The sequence below is a fragment of the Meriones unguiculatus genome, assembly GCF_030254825.1.
Source record: "Meriones unguiculatus strain TT.TT164.6M chromosome 13 unlocalized genomic scaffold, Bangor_MerUng_6.1 Chr13_unordered_Scaffold_39, whole genome shotgun sequence".
Classification (NCBI taxonomy): Eukaryota; Metazoa; Chordata; class Mammalia; order Rodentia; family Muridae; genus Meriones; species Meriones unguiculatus.
Genome location: NW_026843648.1, coordinates 4406192 through 4425290, shown reverse-complemented (window position 1 = coordinate 4425290; position 19099 = coordinate 4406192). Strand labels below are relative to the sequence as shown.

The 19099-nt window shown below is 43.4% G+C and overlaps 1 protein-coding gene across 1 annotated transcript in view; it reads right to left on the bottom strand.

Annotated features, from left to right (window-relative positions):
- Positions 1–16409: 16409 nt before the first annotated feature.
- Positions 16410–19099, bottom strand: part of LOC132651052 (zinc finger protein 120-like) — a gene marked incomplete at its 5' end in the record, with an annotated part of 65336 nt that continues 62646 nt past the window's right edge. The window contains one exon of the mRNA XM_060376362.1: positions 16410–16642. Coding sequence (XP_060232345.1) covers positions 16410–16642 — 233 coding nt within the window. The remainder of the gene's footprint in view (positions 16643–19099) is intronic.

Below are 19099 nucleotides of genomic sequence, written 5' to 3'. Positions count from 1 at the left end.
AGTCAGGAGGAGAAACCACTGTGATGTCAACATCCCAAGCCTCAGGCCATAACTGACAAAGTGGCACATGCATTTCATTTCCTTCAAACTTTTGACTTTAAATCACTCTTTTTGATCAATTTTTGAAACACATGTTTTTGGAAGAAATAACATTTTTACAACCTTATGTGTGTGTTCCTGTGTGTATAATAAATATATGATATAGATGATAAACAGATGATAGATGTTAGAGAGAAGGCTAGATAACTGTAATAATATGTGTGCAACAATAGGAGGAATACTTGTATAAAACATCGTGATAGGCTAGGGTCAAATAGAAAGGGAGTAGGACCTTTCCTATCAGTAGGCTAGGGGAGGGGCTTAGGAGCAGAAGAGGGAAGGAGGGTGTGGTTGGATAGATATGAGGGAGGGGGACACAGACACAGTACAATTTGAATAAATTGTAATACATGACAATAAACAGTAATGTAAAAAAAGCATTGTGAAATTTGTATTCATCTCCAAAGATTATGAATACCTAATAGCTTCAATAGTTTCAAACCTCATTATCACAAGTAAAACAGTGAACAGGTCATACAACTTGCTAAGAGAGAAAAAAAAAAAGGAGACTAGGCCACCAGTCTGCAATCAAAGGCATTAACCTGTTTTCCAGTAAAGCCACATTTTCCCAAGGTGTTATCTGATTAGTACTTGTAGCTGAAAAGGAATGACAAGGCTTTGAAAGTCTTTAGCAGTGATTCCCTAGACTTCAACACTAAAACACAGTGTTTACAGCTTCCTGAAAGCTAATTCTGGTGGACATGATACCTATTTCTTCTAATTTTACTTACAGAATACAGAGAAAAATTATTCCATTTTTTTAAAATACTAAATATTAGATTAAGTTCTGTGCTTTCCTTTCCTAAGGTAGAATGTACACCTTATGAAACTAAAACCTGCTTTACTTATGGAACTTTATTCACTGCTTTTCTATGGTTTAACATTTGTCCTGGTTTGTTTCTATGATGCTATGATAAACACTGATCAAAGCAACTTTGGAAAGGGTATATCTGGCTTATAATCCATTGAGGGAAGACAGGGCAAAAACTCTAAGCAGGGACTGAGGCAGAAACCATGAAAGAACAACACTCATTGGCTTGCTCAGTTACCTTTTTTATACAGCCCAGGCCCACCTGCAGGAATGGTACATCCACAATGGACTGGGCCTTCCTACATCAATTAGCAATTTTAAAAAAATGCCTGTACCCCCCACCCCGCCAATCTGATGGAAGCAATTCTTTAGTTTAGATTCCTTCCCCTCAGGTGAGTCAACCTGAGTTAGCCATCATAATAGTGTACGGCTATTCAAAAAAACACAGAGCTGGAGATATAACTCAGTGAGGTAGGAGGGTAAGAAGGGGGGAGAGAAAAGAGAGGGAGGGAAAAGAAAGAAAAAACTGTGTGTTTTCTAGGTACAATCCCTTATACAGGGGAAAAAAAGAAGGGAAGAAAGGAGGAAAAGAAGAAAGGAAAGGAAAGAAGAGGGCAAAACAAGGCCTCCTAATACTCTACAACGTCCAGAACTGAGAACTGAACCTGGGGCCTCACTAGACAGGTGCTTCACTACTGAGCTATGGCCACAGCCATTTTCCCATTTTTAATTTTTGTTTTGAGATTAAGTTGCCCAGTCAGGCCTTGAACTCATTCTGGAATTCACAAAAGCCTGGAACTTGCCATCTTCAGGCATCTGCCATTCAAAGATCTGGGATTATAGACATGTACCACCAGGCTAAACAAAGAAATTATTTTTATGAAAGAAAGAAAAAAACGATTCAAACAAAGAAGACCATATGAAGAGAGGATCAAAAATAGAATTATGGTGGCATAAATGACAGAACACTGGGGACCACCAGAAACTAGAAGAGATGAATATTCTTCCAAGAAGCCTTCAAAGGAGGTTATCTCCTGACACCTGAATTTCAAGGCCACCCACCAAAATTATGCAAGAATAACCACCTGTTGTTTTAAGCCCCCAAATTTATGATACTTTGTTATAGCAGCCCCAATGCTTGAAAACTAACTTGTAACTATTATGTAATACATTATTTAAGAAATGGAATTAAGCCTGGTGGTGATGGCCTCTAATTCCAGAATTCAGGAGGAAGAAGCCAGCAGACCTGAGTTCCAGGACAATCAGGACTACACAGAGAAACCCTATCTAAAATTCGGAAATACAAAAAGTGAAAATAAAATAAACTGGAAGAGAGGGAGATAAAACATTAAAAAAATAAAGATCAGAAGCTGGGCATCTTGGTGCAAGCCCATAATTTTAGCAAATCAGGTAGGCGGAGGCAGGCAGATATCTGTGAGTTCTAGGCAAGCCTGGTCTACAAAGTGAGTCCAGGACAGCCAAAGCTACACAGAGAAACCCTGTCTCAAAAAATTACTTCATTTGTATTTTCCTCTTAAAATGTAAAGTTTGCAAGTCCTGGTGGCAATGCCTATTGAATTACAGGGCAGACTAGGCTACAGAGATCCTGTCTCAAAAGAAAAAAAGGAAGGAAGGAAGGAAGAAAGGAAGGAAGGAAGGAAGGAAGGAAGGAAGGAAGGAAGGAAGGAAGGAAAGAAGGAAAGAAAGAAAGAAAAAAGCCAGACCACACTAGTACATGGAGCTGGTCTTTTTAAGTTTTAATAAAATACTTTCAAAGTTTTCCAAACATATATTCATACCTATCACAATAAGATTTCTCACATGGGGGGGTGTTTAACTCCAATTCTTATCACTTCTTCTATCAATATTCTGCAATTTGTTTAATAAAACAACAATCAACTAAGAAAATCCAGAGCTAAAAATGATTCTATATGCCAGGCAGCGATGGCACACGCCTTTAATCCGAGGCTCAGGAGGCAGAGACAGGCAGATCTTTGAGTTTGAGAACAGTCTCGATTTACAGAGAAAGTTCCACCATAGACAGGGTTACAAGGAGTAACCCTGTCTTAATGAAAAAAAGAAACACCAAAAGACAAAAAGAAAAAGAAAAAAGGAAAAAACCCTGTATAAATTCTCAAAGAGTACATCATGCACTAGAGTAAACTTGCAGTTCATGATTTGCCATTCAATGATAGAGTTAAATACTGTGAAGGAAAAAAAAAATAGGAGGTCACAGGGAGGAGGGAGACTTTACAGTCTCCTCCTTATCTGTACATTGCATATAAGTAGATCATCTGTACATTCAACCACAAAGTTCTTCAATAACTGCTTCTCTCAATGATGCCCTCAATTGGTTACACATGACACTAAAAAACATTCCTTCACTATCTATGTCCCTGGATCCTGATAACCCATCCTGTCACCTTCTACTTGTTTTGCCAGCATGAAACTGAAAACTCAGATTTATAGTGCTTTAAACATGTAATGTTATTATTTATCATGTTAAAAACAAAGAAAAACAAAACACAAAGCAGCTATCTAGATCTCCTATGACAACCCTACTGTCATTCATTAGTTATCCAGAATCTTTCTAGCTCTTTGCTCTGTTACTCCTACCCAAGATGGCTGCTATATTTCCAGTCCTTTGCTTGCTTGCTTGCTTGCTTGCTTGCTTTGATTGGGGTTCTCTGTGGCAGTTTCCTGACTGTCCTGAAACCAGATCTATAGTCCATGCTGGCTTTTAATGCAGAGATCCAAATGCTACTGCCTCGCCTCCCAAACTCTGGGATTAAAAGCCTGAGCAAGCACCACCCAGCTGTTCTCCAGTCTCAGCTAAAGAAAAGTTGGGAATACACACCATTACCTCCTTAGAACACTTTTGAAACATTGTATTCTTCATTTCATTTATATTCAACTAATCCAGACATAATCACATGATTATATCTGTTAAAAATTTAAAGAGAGCTGGAGATAGGTTAGGGATTAAGAGTACTGAAGGAGGGGAAGGGAGAGGCGGGGAGGGGAGGGAAGGGAGGGCAGGGAAGGAATGGAAGGGAAGGGACAGCAATTAGTATAGCTTAGTGATAGAGTACATGCTTAGCATGAGTGAGTCCCTGAGTTCAATACTCAGCAACAAAGGGAAAGGGGAAGAGTGTGACGGTACAATTATACAAAATGGATAGGTATCAGTGTATGAATCTAAGTGGAAAATAAGCCAAACATTAAAAAAAAAAACTGATTCGATTTATATGCCACTCTGCAAACAACAAAATCATACAGACAGAAAGCAGATCTGCAACCAGTGGCTAAGGAGAAAACAGATCGCAAAAGAGCATAAGAGCAGTTTTGTTTTTCAAGACCGGATGTTTCTGTGTAGCCTTGGCTATCATCTCTTTGAAAACCAGGCTGGCCCCAAATTCACAGAGATTCAATTGCCTCTGCATCCCTGAGTGCTGGGATTACAGGCATGCACTACCATGCCCAGCTTTATAAGAGGACTTTTATAGGGAAGAAAGTGTTCTATATATTGATTGTGGTAGTGATTATACTAGTGTATACAATTGCTTAAAACCACTGAACTGTTTTCCTATTTTTTCACACATAAATTATGCTTGAATAAACTACATAAATTACACAAAAATGTAAAAAAAAAGTATACATTTTCTACTTCAGATTATAATTTATGCAGCATTCAGAGTTTCATTAAAAACAAAACAAAACAAAGAAATCTTCCCTTTGTTCACTGTGGAAGAAAAGTAGTCACATTAGCCACAGGATAGAGGTGGGAACTACAAAATCTCAAGTAAGCTTCGGGAAATGGAAGAGTCCATGTGGTCAGAGAATGGCCAAAGCCAAACACATTTTATCAGAGACTGTGGGTCAAATCTGGAGGAACAAACTGGCCTGGAACATTATGATACAAAGGGAGTGAGAGTGAAGATGCCTAAGTGGGAGGTCAGAGGATGAGCAGAATGGGAAGTGTGTCCACAGAAACCATCTTAACCCCAAGCACATCAGACCACAAGCAAGTTGGGGAACCCTGTGTGGTGGCATCATAACATGGGTTCTTAGTGCCAACAGGGCTGGAAGTAAGGGAGGAGGATATGAAATGAAGAAATAGCCTCAGTAGGGAGAGAAAACAAGTCATTATAAAGAACAGCAAAAAATAAACAAGATGTGTGTGTGTGTGTGTGTGTGTGTGTGTGTTTGTGTGTGTGTGTGTGCATGTGTGCAAAGCCTGATTTCTCAATGTTTGAGAAGACCATTACAACATCAAAAATGCAAATGCTAGATTTCTGGGCTGAAGTTAGAAGTACTGAAATAGTTCACAGTTTTCAATGTTCAGAGACAGAAATATAAATATATGTGAAAATATGGATAAATATATCCTCTAGCTCCACATGAAGAGAACTTGGGGATACTTGTAACCCAACAGTAATAATGATGCTAGTGATGAGAAATTAGCCTCTACTGGGAGAAAGCAGGGATCCCTAGAGGAATAGTTGATTACAGGGCTGCACTTGGCCTATTGTGTAAGTGGCCCTATGTCAGAGGATTAACACAACAAAGGAGAAGAAATGGGTGTGCATGTGTGCCAGAAGTACCTTAGATCAAAAAGTAATGATGCTCAAAGAATGATGGAAATGGGACATGTTAAAAAGACACAAAAGGGACTAGAGAGATTGCTATGAGGTTAAAGGTCCTGAGTTTAATTTCCAGTAATCACATGGTAGCTTACAACCATCTATAATGAGATCTGCTACTCTTTTCAGGCCTGCAGGCATACATGCAGGCAGAACCCTGTATAAATAATAAAAATTCCTTTTTAATAATTAATTTTATTAATTACCATTTATTCATTTTGTATCCCCCCTGTAGCTCACTCTCTTCTCCCTTCTCAACCACACCCTCTCTCCCTCTTCCCCACCCATTCCCCACCCTCAGTCCACTGATAAGAGAGGTCCTCCTCCCCTTCCCTCTGACCCTAGTCTATCAATTCTCATCAGGAGTGGCTTCATTGTCTTCCTCTGTGGCCTGGGAAATCTGCTTGCCCCTCAGGATGAGCTGATCAAAGAGCAGGCCAGTCAGTTCCTGTCAGAGACAATCCCTGTTCTCATTACTATGGAACCCACTTGGACATTGAACTGCCATGGGCTACCTCCATGCAGGGGTTCCAGGCCATCTCCATGTGTGGTCCTTGGCTGGAGTATCAGTCTCAGAAAACACCCCTCTTTCCAGACTTTTTGGATCTGTTGCTCTCGTTGTGGAGCTCCTGTTCTCTCCAGGTCTTACTATCTCTCACTTCTTTCATAAGATTCCTTGCATTCTGCCCAAAGTTTGGCTATGAGTCTCAGCATCTGCCTTGATACCCTGTAGGGTAGAGCCTTTCAGAGCCCCTCTGTGGTAGGCTTCTGTCCTGTTGCCTGTTTTATCCCTCCTCCAATATCCACCTTCTTTGCCTTTCTGAATAGAGACTGAACATTTTAGCCAGAGTCCTCCTTCTTGATAAGCTTCCTTAGGTATACAGATTTTAATATGTTTATCCTATATTATATGACTAATATCCACTTATGAGTATATACCCAGTGTCTCTTTCTGCTTCTGAGAAAACTCACTCAGTATGAACTTTTCCAGTAGACACAGAAGCTGGATATTTGAGCTCTTGGTCAAATGACAAAACAATTTAAACATCAAAATGAATGGTTAGAATATCTATGTCCTCCCAAAATTCCTATGTTGAAGTCCTAAGACACAAAGTAACAGAACTGCATGATATCTTTGGGAAGTACTCAGGTCTTGGGGGTGAAGTCCTTATAAATAGATAAATAGGTTCATAACCTATAAAATCATGTGGCCCTTTAGGCCACTTAGATTAAAGTGAAAACAGGACTGTAGACAATCATGCCCCCAAGTAGACTTCATATTGTAACATTAGACTTTCCAGAGTTGACAACTGTGAAAAATAAAGTCTTTGTTTATAAATCATTTGTCATAGAAACCCCCACAGCTAAAACAAAACAATAACAGTACAGTCCACTACAGAAGGCACATAAATCCATATTGATGTAAGTGTATGGCAAATGCATTAACATTCTGATGAGGACCAAGACAGTGTCATGCGAGTCCAGGGTATTAACTCTGTAGTAGAAAAGCCTGACAGACACTGATTACAAGTAATTAAAGTTAAAGTATGTAACATCTGACAGGACACAGTGTGTTACACTGGTGTGATAACCTTGTCCAAGTTTATATATTTATCCATGACAACACAGAGAGCTGAGAGAGAGTCTACAAAAATAACTAACCTGGGATATTAGCCATATAGTACAGGATAACCATGGTACAACCCACAGACCCAAATAAACTAAGTAACATGGAGGGTTGAAGAGAGGATCCTTGAATCCCACTAAGAAGGGGAAATAAAATAGACATCACAGACATGGGAAGTGGAGGGAGAGAGGAAGTGGGTGAGAGGGGGGGTGAAGAGAGGAACAAGAGAGGGGATCAGGTTTGGGTAAAGGGGGCAGGGGGTAAGATGGCTGGGGGAGAGGGAAAATGGTGTTGGAGCATCTCTGAGACCAGAGGAAGACCTGGAATTTTGGAGGCACCTGGGAAGATATGGGGGTGACCCTGGCTGAGACTCCTAACAGCAGGGATATTAAGACTGAAGTAGATACATCCTGTAGCCAGAATATGAAGGGGGACACTAACCAATGCACAAAACCTTAGATGCAAATTTGTACCCCTACAAGATTTGCAGGGATAAATGATGGAAGAGAAATTGAGAAAATGGCCAACCAAGGACTGGCAGAACTTCAGACCCAACCCATGGGAGAGACCCAACTTCTGAGACTATTAATACTACTCTACTATACTTGTAGACAGGAGACCAGCATTATCTGTCATCTGAGAGGCTTCATCCAGCAGATAGCGAAAGCAGATGCAGAGACCCACAGCCAAATAATTAGGCAGAACTCAGGGAGTCTTGTGGAAGAGTCAGAAGAATGATTGAGGAGTAGGAGGGGTAGGACACCACAAGAACTACACAGCTAGCTCCCCTGGGACAGTGGGGCCTCATAGAGACTGAACCACCAACAAAATAACATGCCTGGACTAGTCGTAGCCCCCCTATACATATGAAACTGATGGGGTTTCTTATCCTCAAGCTGCTTGTCCTCAAGCAGGTTTCTTAACTACAAAAGCAGGGAATGTCTCTGCCTTGGACTCTGTTGACCCCTTCTGGATTCCATTTCCCTAGCAGGGCTGCCTTGTCTTGCCTTAGTGAAAGAGAATGTACTTACTCCTGATGAAACTTGATTTCCCAGGGTGGGTTGGTTATGGGGTTATAGGGAAAGTGGGTGGGAGGGTGGGACAGAGGAGAAGAGGAGGGAGTGGGGTTGTGAGTGGGATGTAAATTGAACAACAAAATAAATTAATGAAGAAAAAATATAACTGAACCATAGTCATCAAAAGTGACAAGATCATGAAAAAGATGAGGGAAATGTTCCATATTGAAAAAGACTAAAGACATAAAGATACAATGTAACACTTAAATATACCATCTTCCTTTGACATATGTTTGAGTAATAACATAGTCAACAAAATCTAAATTAAATACCATGTCAACATGAACTATTTTGATAACTGCACTGTCATTATTTAGGATAACGTTCTTTGTAAAAAGTTGACACTAAACCATTCTGAGTGACAGGGCATCAGGTCAGCAGCTTCCTTTCAAAATGTCCAAAGTAAAACAGCAATTAACTGTGTACCATACTTGGAACTTTTTTATTTTTTTTCAAAATTGTTGTGGGGGAGGCTGGGCATGGTTTTAATCCCAGCATTTGGAAGGCAGCGGGAGGATGATCTCTGTAGGTTCAAGACCAGCCTGGTCTACATAGGGAAGCCCAGGACAGCCAGAGCTCTATAAAGAGAATTTGTCTCAAAACAACAACAAAAACAACTAAATAAAATTGTTGTAGGTGGAAGAACAATGTAACTAAAAACTGAACAAGATTAAAAACAAAACTGATTCTCCACACTGGGCAGTCTGGGTAAGACCATGTCTGTAAGAGACTGACAAGTGAAATGACATGACATTTTGAAGCAGCAAGAAGATTCTCTAAATATAGTCCAATGTCTTCATTTTGTGTTTGTGTGTGTGTGTGTGTGTGTGTGTGTGTGTGTTCATGACAGCGCTTAAGAAGCTTGCATACTAGGGAACACATAGGAAATTGTCAGAAGACAACTCTGTGCAATCACTTCTTGCCTTCTACCTTTTCATAAATTCAGGGATGGAACTCAGGTCTCTAGGCTTGCCCAGCAAGAGCTTTTATCTGCTGAGCCATCTCATCGACCTGCAAGCGGTTCTCTTAAGTGATCTCAATTAGGCAGTAGTGAGAAAAATTTGGGAAGAACCCCTTCTCTTAAACAAATTCTTAGGGATACCCTAGTGCTATCAACGACTAACAATCAGCAAAACACAACCTAAGCACCTCCAGAGGCAAAGGGCTGCAGGGCTGGTAGCTAAAATTCCTTGCAAGTGTAAAACTGGAATTACCCTGAAATAAAAGTACTTTCCCAACTCTACAGTAACCTTGTAATTACATCCTGTTTCTCTATACATAACAACGAAAAGAGATAAAAATAATAAAATAAGCCTGTGTGAACCCTGTACACTCCTGGTTGTGCAAGTCCATCAAAGTATAAACAACAGTGTATCTGCCAAAATGTTCCTTATGAAGAATTCTCTGATGAATAAAGAGAACAATCAAATCATGTGAAAGCTGAGAGAGAGAGAGAGAGAGAGAGAGAGAGAGAGAGAGAGAGAGAACCTGCAGTGTTTGCCTGGCTGTCTTTATTCTGGAATGTAAGCACATAAGTACCGAAACAATATTCCTAGAAATGTGCACGGATCCTGTGGCTTTTCCAAGTACCAGACATTCTTTCCAGCGGGATGTCCAAGCTCCTTCACCCCAACCCCCAGGGCAGGCGGGAGGCAGCACAGGACTCTCTGCGCTTCCTTTCCAGGACTGGCCCCAGCATCACTCTTACTCAGGATGTATCCTAGGATACAAGTGTATCCTAGAAATTCCTCACAGTGTGCTCCCGCCCTCCCAACCCTGGCAGCACGAGGGCGCTGTCCTGGGTACCAACAGCCTGCACAGAAGCTTTTATCTGAATGCGGGCAGGCTCTCCCGACCCGCCCAGCCCGCAAGCCCCCGGCTGCAACGCCGCGGTCTCGCCCCGTGACCGCCATCCTGCGAGTCCCTCACACACGCCCGCAGCCAGCCAGTCTCAACCGCTCCACTATGGCCGACACCCGTGGACCCGCTGCTTCTCCACCGCGGGACGCAATCCTCTCTCCTCCCCACGTCCCAGCGGTGATGCCAGGCCCAGCACCACCTAGCCCACTGGATGGCGGCTGGGGGCAGAGGCAGAGTCCAGAGGCGGAGGCGGGGGTGGAGCCCGCGGGCGGGGGCGGAGCCCAGGAGAGGGAGGCCGAGCCCGAGTGCGGAGGCGGAGCTCAGAGCAGGGGATGGGGAGGAGCCCGGGGGCGGAGGTGGAGCCCGGGGGAGGAGGGAGGTGGAGTCAGGAGAAGCAGAGCCGGAGCCTAGTGGGGGCAGAGGCGGAGCCCGGGAGATGGAGGCAGAAACTGGAGCTGGGCGGTGACAGAGCCCTGGGGCAGAAGGAGGAGTCCGGGGCGGAGGCAGAACTCGGAGGGGATGAAGGCGGAGCCCGAGGAGGCAGAGGCTGAACCTGGGGGCGGAGCCTGCGGCAGAGGCTGAGCCCGGGGCGGGGGGTGGAGCCCACGGCAGAGGCGGAGCCCTGGGGCAGAGGCGGAGCACGGAGAGAACAGAGGCGGAGCCCAGGGAAGGAGGCGTAGTCTGGAGGGGCAGAGGCGGAGTCTGGGGGCGGAGACGGAGCCCGGGATGGGGGTCGGAGGCGGAGCCCAGAGGAGGCGGAAGCGGAGCCGGGGGAGAAGGAGCCCCGGCACGAAGGCGGAGCCCAGGGGCGGGGGGAAGGGAAAGGAGCCCGGGGGCAGAGGCGGAGCCCGGGGCGGAGGAGGAGCCTGGGGCGGAGAGAGGCGGAGCCCAGGGGAGCGAAGGTAGAGCCCAGGTGGGGCCCGCCCCACACCCTTACCTGGCTTCTGGTCTCAGCCTACCATGCTGCAGTAGTCCACTAGCCGAGCCACGACCGCCGCCAACGCGCCCGGGAAGAGGGTTCCCGTCGCCATCCCTCGCCGCCGCCGTCCACCAGGTCCTGGAGGAGCTCAGCGTTTTCCTTTCAGCGTCTGTAGCCATAGCAATGGCGCTTCTGTCATGCTGGACAATGGAGGCGCACACTGCTCCTGCGCCATGCCTTGCGCCAGCCCCTTCCCCTCCCCATCTGAGAGGGGTGGGCCTTTGGTTTCCTCCGAGGACTGTTGGACCCGCTGCTTGGGAACTGGGCGCCTGAGTGCCGCCTCACCACCGAGGCTGAGCTCTTAAGAGGCCGGGCCTCTGCTTCAACGCCCTCCTCCCCTATTCTTTATTTTCCTCTATCAGGGTTCTTTCCTTCCTCCTCTCTCCCTTTTGCAGTGGGCTGAGAAGGGCACGGAGGGGCACGGGGTCACTTGGAAAGTTTGCTCTTCTCTGCTGCCTGCTTGCCACTGGCAGCATGGATGAGGTTCTCCGGCCCTCGGCTGGAAGCTTGGAATTTGGACCGCAGAGGCTTTTTGCTGCATGTTTTCTGTTTATGTTGTGCAGATGGGGATTTTAGAAACGTGCCACCGAGCTGGTGGGGGAGGAAAAGACTTGCGTAATCTTCAGAGGCACTTATGGTTTCTGGGATTCTTACTGGGCGACCCTGGAGACCTCAGTTTGATCCCTGCACTTGAAAGTCAAGGAAGGAGGATCTCTGTAGTTTCAAGACCAGCCTGGTCTACATAGGGAAGCCCAGGATAGCCAGGGCTCTGTAGAGCAAATTTGTCTCAAAACAAAAACAAAAACAACTAAATAAAATTGTTGTAGGTGGAAGAACAATGTAACTAAAAACTGAACAAGATTAAAAACAAAACTGATTCTCCACACTGGCAGTCTGGGTAAGACTATGTTTGTAAGAGACTGACAAGTGAAATGACGTGACATTTTGGAGCAGCAAGAAGATTCTCTAAATTCAGCACAATGTCTTCTTTTTCAGTGTGTGTGTGTGTGTGTGTGTGTGTGTGTGTGTTCATGACTGGTAAAGCTTGCATATTAGGGAACACATAGGAAGGTCAGAAGACAACTCTGTGCAATCACTTCTTGCCTTCCACCTTTTCATGAAATCAGGGATCAAACTGAGGTCTCCAGGCTCGCCCAGCAAGAGACTTTATCTGATGAGCCATCTCACCGACCTGAAAGCAATTCTCTTAAGTGACCTCAATTAGGCAGTAGTGAGAAAAAAAAATGTGAAGGATCCCTTTTCTTAAACAAATTCTTAGGGATGGATAAATAATAAAGAGATAAGTAGAACACCGGTACTCTAGTACTACCAACGACTAACAATCAGCAAAACGGAACCTAAGCACCTCCTGAAACAAGGGGCTGCAGGGCTGCAAGGCTGCAGAGCTGGTAGCTAAAATTCCTTGCAAGTGTAAAACTGGAATTACCCTGAAATAAAAGAGCTTTCCCAGCTCTACGGTAACCTTGTTATGCATAAGATTAAACCCAAGTGGAGATTGGTAGTCTAAGATAGGTAAGATCTCTCTAAAAATTTTTCAACCTAAGACAGGGCAAAAATGATGGAATTCATGTACCAATAACAGGTAAGACTATATCTTTTTTATAATAAATTTTATTTTTTATATTAATCACAGGTTATTTACTTTGTATCCCAGCCATAGCCCCATCCCTCAATCTCTCCCAATCCCAATCTGGGATTCCTGGGCTGGGAGCGTTCACCTTGGGCTTTCCTCTGAGTGCCCAAGAGAGTTGGGTTCCTCCTAGGAACAGGGCATCAGGGCATCCCAGGGATCCTCCTGAAATGGCCCTGTATCCTCTCCCCCAGCCCCACCCACCTGACTTTCACTGCTTTTTTGTTTCAAGGCTCTGGTAGCTGAAGCAGGTGTTAACTTCCAAGTTGCTCTCCTACAAAAGTGCAATCGAATAAATTCATGGGGCTCTTTGTCCAGTCAAGAGATTATCCTAGTCGATTGAGTTTAATTTTTATTTCTATATTTTTATTTTTTTAATTTTCATTAGTTACAATTTATTCACTATGTATCCCCTCTGTAGCTCCCTTCTTCCTCCCCTCCCAATTCCACCCACCCTCCCCCTTCTCCACCCATGCCCCTCCGCCAGTCCACTGATATGGGTGGTTTTCCTCCCCTTCCTTCTGATCCTAGTCTATCAGGTCTCATCAAGCCTGGCTGCATTGTCTTCCTCTGTGGCCTGGTTAAGCTGCTCCCCCCTCAGGGGAAGGTGATCAAAGAGCAGGCCAATCATTTCATGTCAGAGACAGTCCCTGTTTCCAAAATATCCACTACTAATGTTTTCAGATTTGGCGGCACAACACTTGGATGAGTTTACTTTGTCACCTCTTAATCATGAAGTTTTAGTAGTTGAATATGAACCCAAATTAAGACTGAAGTTTTCAGAACTGGTGGTTTAAACTGGTGGTTTATCTTTGTGAGGACATCATTCGCTGAGGGGTTTGATCCTTAACATTTTGTATATAGTAGATGCCAGTGTACTTAGTGCAACACATACACCCTCTGCCAATGACTAGCAGAAAGCTAGTGACTAGAGCTGTGAACTCAGAGTCATGAGCTCAGCTGCTCTGACTGACTAGTTCGCTTTTATGGGTGTTTCCCTTCCCAGTTCAGTGCTGGTGATTAAACTTATGGTCTCATACATGCTAGGAAGCCTTCTACCATTAAGCTATATTCCTAGTGACAGGGCAGACTTTTTCAGCAGGGGTCTGAGCGGGTTAGGCCAGGCCATGCTACAAAAATTGAAACTGAGGGGGTCCTTTAAGTCAGGACCTCCTTTGTAAATGGTTCCTAGTCAAATGGAGGAGTCATCATAAGTGATGAAGAGTAGGTTGGTTTTCAAAAAAATTCAAGCAAACAAAACCTCCCACCACACCTCCTGTAGACATTTTCCCAGTCATGTCCCAGGGAGCTCTTTCTCCACTTTTTTTCAGTAAAGAGTAATCTCACTTCCTCTAGAGACAGCCCATTCCACAGCTTAACAGCCAGCCCTTTAAGAAAGTCCTTCTTTATAAAGTCAGAGTTGGCCCACTGTAACTGCCCTTGTGTTCTCTGAAACTACCAGAAGGGGAGGGACACTACATGATTGTGTGTGACTTTTAAAATTATTATTGTGGGATTCCCACCCCCATTATACCTTCTCCCAACCCATAACAAAGGAGACTGAGAGATGTGTTGGAAATTTTCCTGTTACATCACCACATCTCAGACCACTCAGTTGCCTAAACAAGAATCTTAATGATTGCCACCCTTAATACTGGCCTTTCTCTCAACCCTACATTCATCATTCAGTCCTGTTGCTCCTACTTCCCACATGTCCACTTCACACTCACATCATTGTCATCTACTATCTTGATAGTTTATAATACCTTCCTTACCCTTTTCCCTCTTCATTGGTTCCATGTGTGTAAAAAATGGCTTTTTATATGTAAAACTTATTTTTTTTAAGATCAGGTTTTATGTATCTCAGGCTAGCCTCAAAAATGTCAAGCACATTAAGATGATGTTGAACTTCTGATGCCCCTGACTGCACCTCCTTATTGGGATTACAGGTGTGTACAAAACACGAGGTTTCATGGATGCAAGGCAAGCACTTTACCAAACCCTTATATAGAAAACCTAAAGACAAAAAGCAAGATATTGACCTAGTCTTAAAATTAAGTCTGTAAGCCTGGAGCAGTGGCACACATCTGTGAGCCCAGCACTCAGAGAAGCAGAGGCAGGTGGGTCGCTCTGAGTTCAGGGCCAGCCTGTTCTACACAGAAAAGCCCTGTTTTGAGAAAAAAGTTTGTGTACCAAGCACACATTTTCAGTTTGAACTATGTTTGGGGTACAGGAAAGAGAAATCCAGAGATGGCTGACAGACTGTGTCTTAGGCCATTGTGTCTTGACATTTTTTTTCAAAGTACCTGGGACTGCAGTGGTCACAGTGGTACTGAGAGGCTTTGCAGGATGTTCTTATATAGATTGAATGTTTGGGAAACAAGCCTTGGCTACATAATTTGCAGAGTCCAGTGCAAAACAAAAGTGAAGGATCCCTTGTTCAAAAGTTAAAGATTTCAAAAGCTTTAGCAGAACATTAGAACAAAGGTGGGCTCCTCTAAGTGCAAATCCCTAGCACTTGAACAGTGTGTGTTTCTACAATGCTGACTCTGTTGGTGCAGTGTGTGTGCATGCTGGAGTGGAGAAAGGGGTGTGGTTGCTGGGAATTGAACTCAGGACCTTTAGAAAAGTAGCTAGAGTTTTTAACTCTGAGCCATCTCTCTGGCCCGTATTTTTTTTTCATTTTTTTTCTTTTTTTTTTATGTCTATGAGTTCTCTACATGCATATACACCTGCATGCCAGATCCCAGTATAGGTAGTTGAGAACCACCATGTGGTTGCCAGGAATTGAACTCAGGTCCTCTGGAAGGACAGCCAGTTCTATTAGCCTCCAAGCCATCTCTCCAGCCCCAATATTCTGCTTTTGTTGTTTGGTATTCTGGAGATGACAACGGAATCTAGAACCACCTTGTGCATGCTTAGCACATGATTTACCACTGAGCTACATGCCCCAGCCTCAAAACAATTTCTGGTTGTTCTAGTCTTGTCATTATTGTTGAGATGATCTCACTACATAGCCCAAGCTCACCATCTTGCCCCACCCTCCTGAGAGCCAGGATTACAGAAGTGTACCATTACACCTAACACTCAAAACTATTGTTTATAAAATGTGTGTGTGTGTGTCTGTGTGTGTGTGTGTGCGTATTTTCAGCTTTTAGGAACTTTATTTTCCTTCCACCTTTTCCTTTTGCACAGGTTTCTGCAAAGGAGCTCAGGACCACTTAGTGGTGGCTCGAACCCAATCAGTGGCCTATGCTGTGGGAGCTGATGACCAGTCCTCAGTGTCTGGCTGGCCATTCCAGTCTTCAGATGGGAACTGCTGGATGGGTTCCGAGGGCACCTGCATACCCTCAGACCAGTCTTCCACCTTGGGCAGAAGCTGGTGCAGTCCCTTCACTCTGGAATGCCTCCTTGGTCATGGCCTTCTCAGCAGCAGCCTGCCCCTCTTTCTCAGTCTCCTCTGGGTCTATGTAGAAGTAAAGATCAAGCATAACCTCCCATGACAGCTCACAGGAGGTAGTGCCATGCATGAGGAGTACTTCCTGGGCCAGCATCCACCACATTAGTCCCACTGAGTGAACTCCCTTGTTGTTCCATGGATGGCAATGTCCACATAAGAAAAAGAGAATCTGTGTTGCACTGAGCAATGGTGGGCATGTTGACTTAAGCAGCCTCTGTGAGGGGCTGCTGGTCAGATCTGAGATCAGCCACCACTAGAAGCCGTGGCTCCCTGAAAGACGCTTGCATCTGGTTAATGAAGGTCCCAGGTGTGAACGTGGCAGCAACTGGAATTGCTAAAATGACAGTGGTAAACTTCAGCACAGCTTGCTCACCAGTGTTCGTGGATGAGATGACACTGACATCAGCAGTGTTCTCAATGGTAATAATAGCTCTAGCTGCAAACAATAGCTTTTTCCAAGTTCTTTTCAGGTTTATGTTGTAGATACCATCACTCTTCCTTTTGCAGATGTATTGCTCCATCTGAAAGTCAAGGTTGGTGCCACCTAAGGGGGTTTCTGCTGTGAGGAATTAGAGGATATCCTCCTCCTTCATCTGCAGGACATGAAGGGTTCAGGACATTGTATAAGTTTCTCCTTTAAGTTACGCTGGGAATCAAGAACAACGCCATATGGACCCATTTCTGGGCAGCACAGAGAAGTGTGTGTGTGTGTGTGTGTGTGTGTGTGTGTGTTTAAATTTCTGAACTCTTACTATTAATTTTACAGGACAAAATGATCTTTGAGATAAGTGTACATCAAATCATTTCTCTCCTGTTTTTAAACCCCTTATCTTAGTTACTTTTCTATCACTATGCTAAGATATCATGACCATGGCTGCTTATAGAAGAAACAGTTGGTTGGGTACCTAGAGTTTCTGAGGGTAAGTCCATGATCATCATGGTAGGGACCATAGTGGCAGACAGGAATGGCAGCCAGAGCACCAGAGAGAGCAGTGGTCGAGTGTACATCCTGAACTACAAGTATGAGGAAAAGAGCTAACTGAGAATGGTGTGGGATTTTAAAACCTCAAAGTGCACCCACAATGACATACCTCTTCAACAAGATCACACTTCCTAATTTTTCCAAAACAGCTCCACCAACACGGAACCATATTTTCAAACATATGAGACTGTAGGGGTCACTTTCATTCAAACAACCACACTCCTTAATAGCTTCCTATGTAGCAAAGAATTAAGATAAAAGATTTGAATGTCCCAAAGCATCCCAGACACTCAGATTATTGTGCAATTTTGTTGTTGTTGCTGTTGTTTTGTTTTTGAGACAGAGTTTCATATAGTCCAGATTAACCTTCATTCCTGAACTTCCTAATGCTCCATTTACAGGCATGTGTCACCACACTTGCTTTATGAACTTGTTTGTTTTTGTTTTGTTTTGCTTTATTTTGTTGTTGTTTTTGTTTTGCTTTCTAAGACAGGGTTTCCCTATGTAGCTTTGGCTGGTCTGGACTTACGCTGTAGACAAGGATGGTCTCAAACACACAGAGATTCGGTGTGTGCCACTATGCCCACTGACCTCCCTTTTTGGAAGTGGCATATTTTTACCTTTTGCATAGATGAGTGATAAGAGTATTTTACTTTTATGAATATAAGTGTACCACATGTGTGCCTAATATCTCAGGAGGTCATATGGCATCAGATTCCCTAAAACAGGAACTACAGAAGATTAACAGCCACCATGGACATGCTAGAAACTTGGCAAAAAAAAAAAAGCAGAGAATGTTTTGTTTTGTTTTGTTTTAAGACTTATTATTTATTACGTATACAATGTTGTGTTTGCATGTACAACTGCATGCCGGAAGAGGGCACTATATTTCATTATAGATGGTTGTGAGCCACCATGTGGTTGCTGGGAATTGAAGTCAGGACCTCTGGAAGAGCAGCCAGAGCTCTTAACCTCTAAACCATCTCTGCAGCCCCACAGAAAGTATTTTTCATCACTAGGCCATCTCTTCAGCCCCTCTGGCTTCCTCTTTAATCATCATCATCATTATTATTGTTCCTTTCTTCTTCCCTAGTATATTTCAAGCAAATTCACCTTCTTTCATTTCCCCTACTGAACTAAAATTTTCTCACCTCTAGGCCTTTGAATATGTATATGCTTTATTCCTTTTGGGGTGTTAGGTACCTATTGCTTTTCTTTAGGTTTCACAGTGTAATTTATAATGATATACACATTTCTATGCATGGTCTATAGGTTTGTTTTTAGTGGATTACGCCACAAGACTGTAAACTTATAGAGAAAAAATGATGTTTGTATGATTCATTTTTGTGTGTTCAGGACTTAGCACAGTACTGAGTACCTAATTCACAAACAGTAACTATCTGCAGAAGGACAAATAACATTTTAAACAGTAAATGCTATTAACAAAGTTTTCATTAATCTGATAGTAGTACAAAATTCCCACCTAGAGGATGGGAACACAGAGCACTTTATTTCTTAATGCCAGCCATTATGCCATCTGTAATAAACTTCTCCTAAAATATTTTTTATCTTTCCTCTGTTTCTGCTGTTAGTAGGACAGCCTCTATGTCTGTTGCCTTCTCTGTGTTCTCTTTCATTTATCCCATAACAAGTTACTTTCTTTAAGCTTTAGTGAGTTTTAGCATCTGGCTTTATCATATGCAAAGACTATGTGTATCTGTCTGTTTTGTACAGAAGCTAGAAATATAGCTTGGGGGTAGAACATTTCCTTCACATATATGAGGTAAAGAAAGAAGAGGAAGAGGAAGAGGTAAAAAAGGAACAGAAGAAGCAAAGCATTGCTTTTCTTTATGCAGATGCTCTGCCTTAAATACAGGGATTAACAGTCTTCCTGTCTCTGCCTTCCAGATA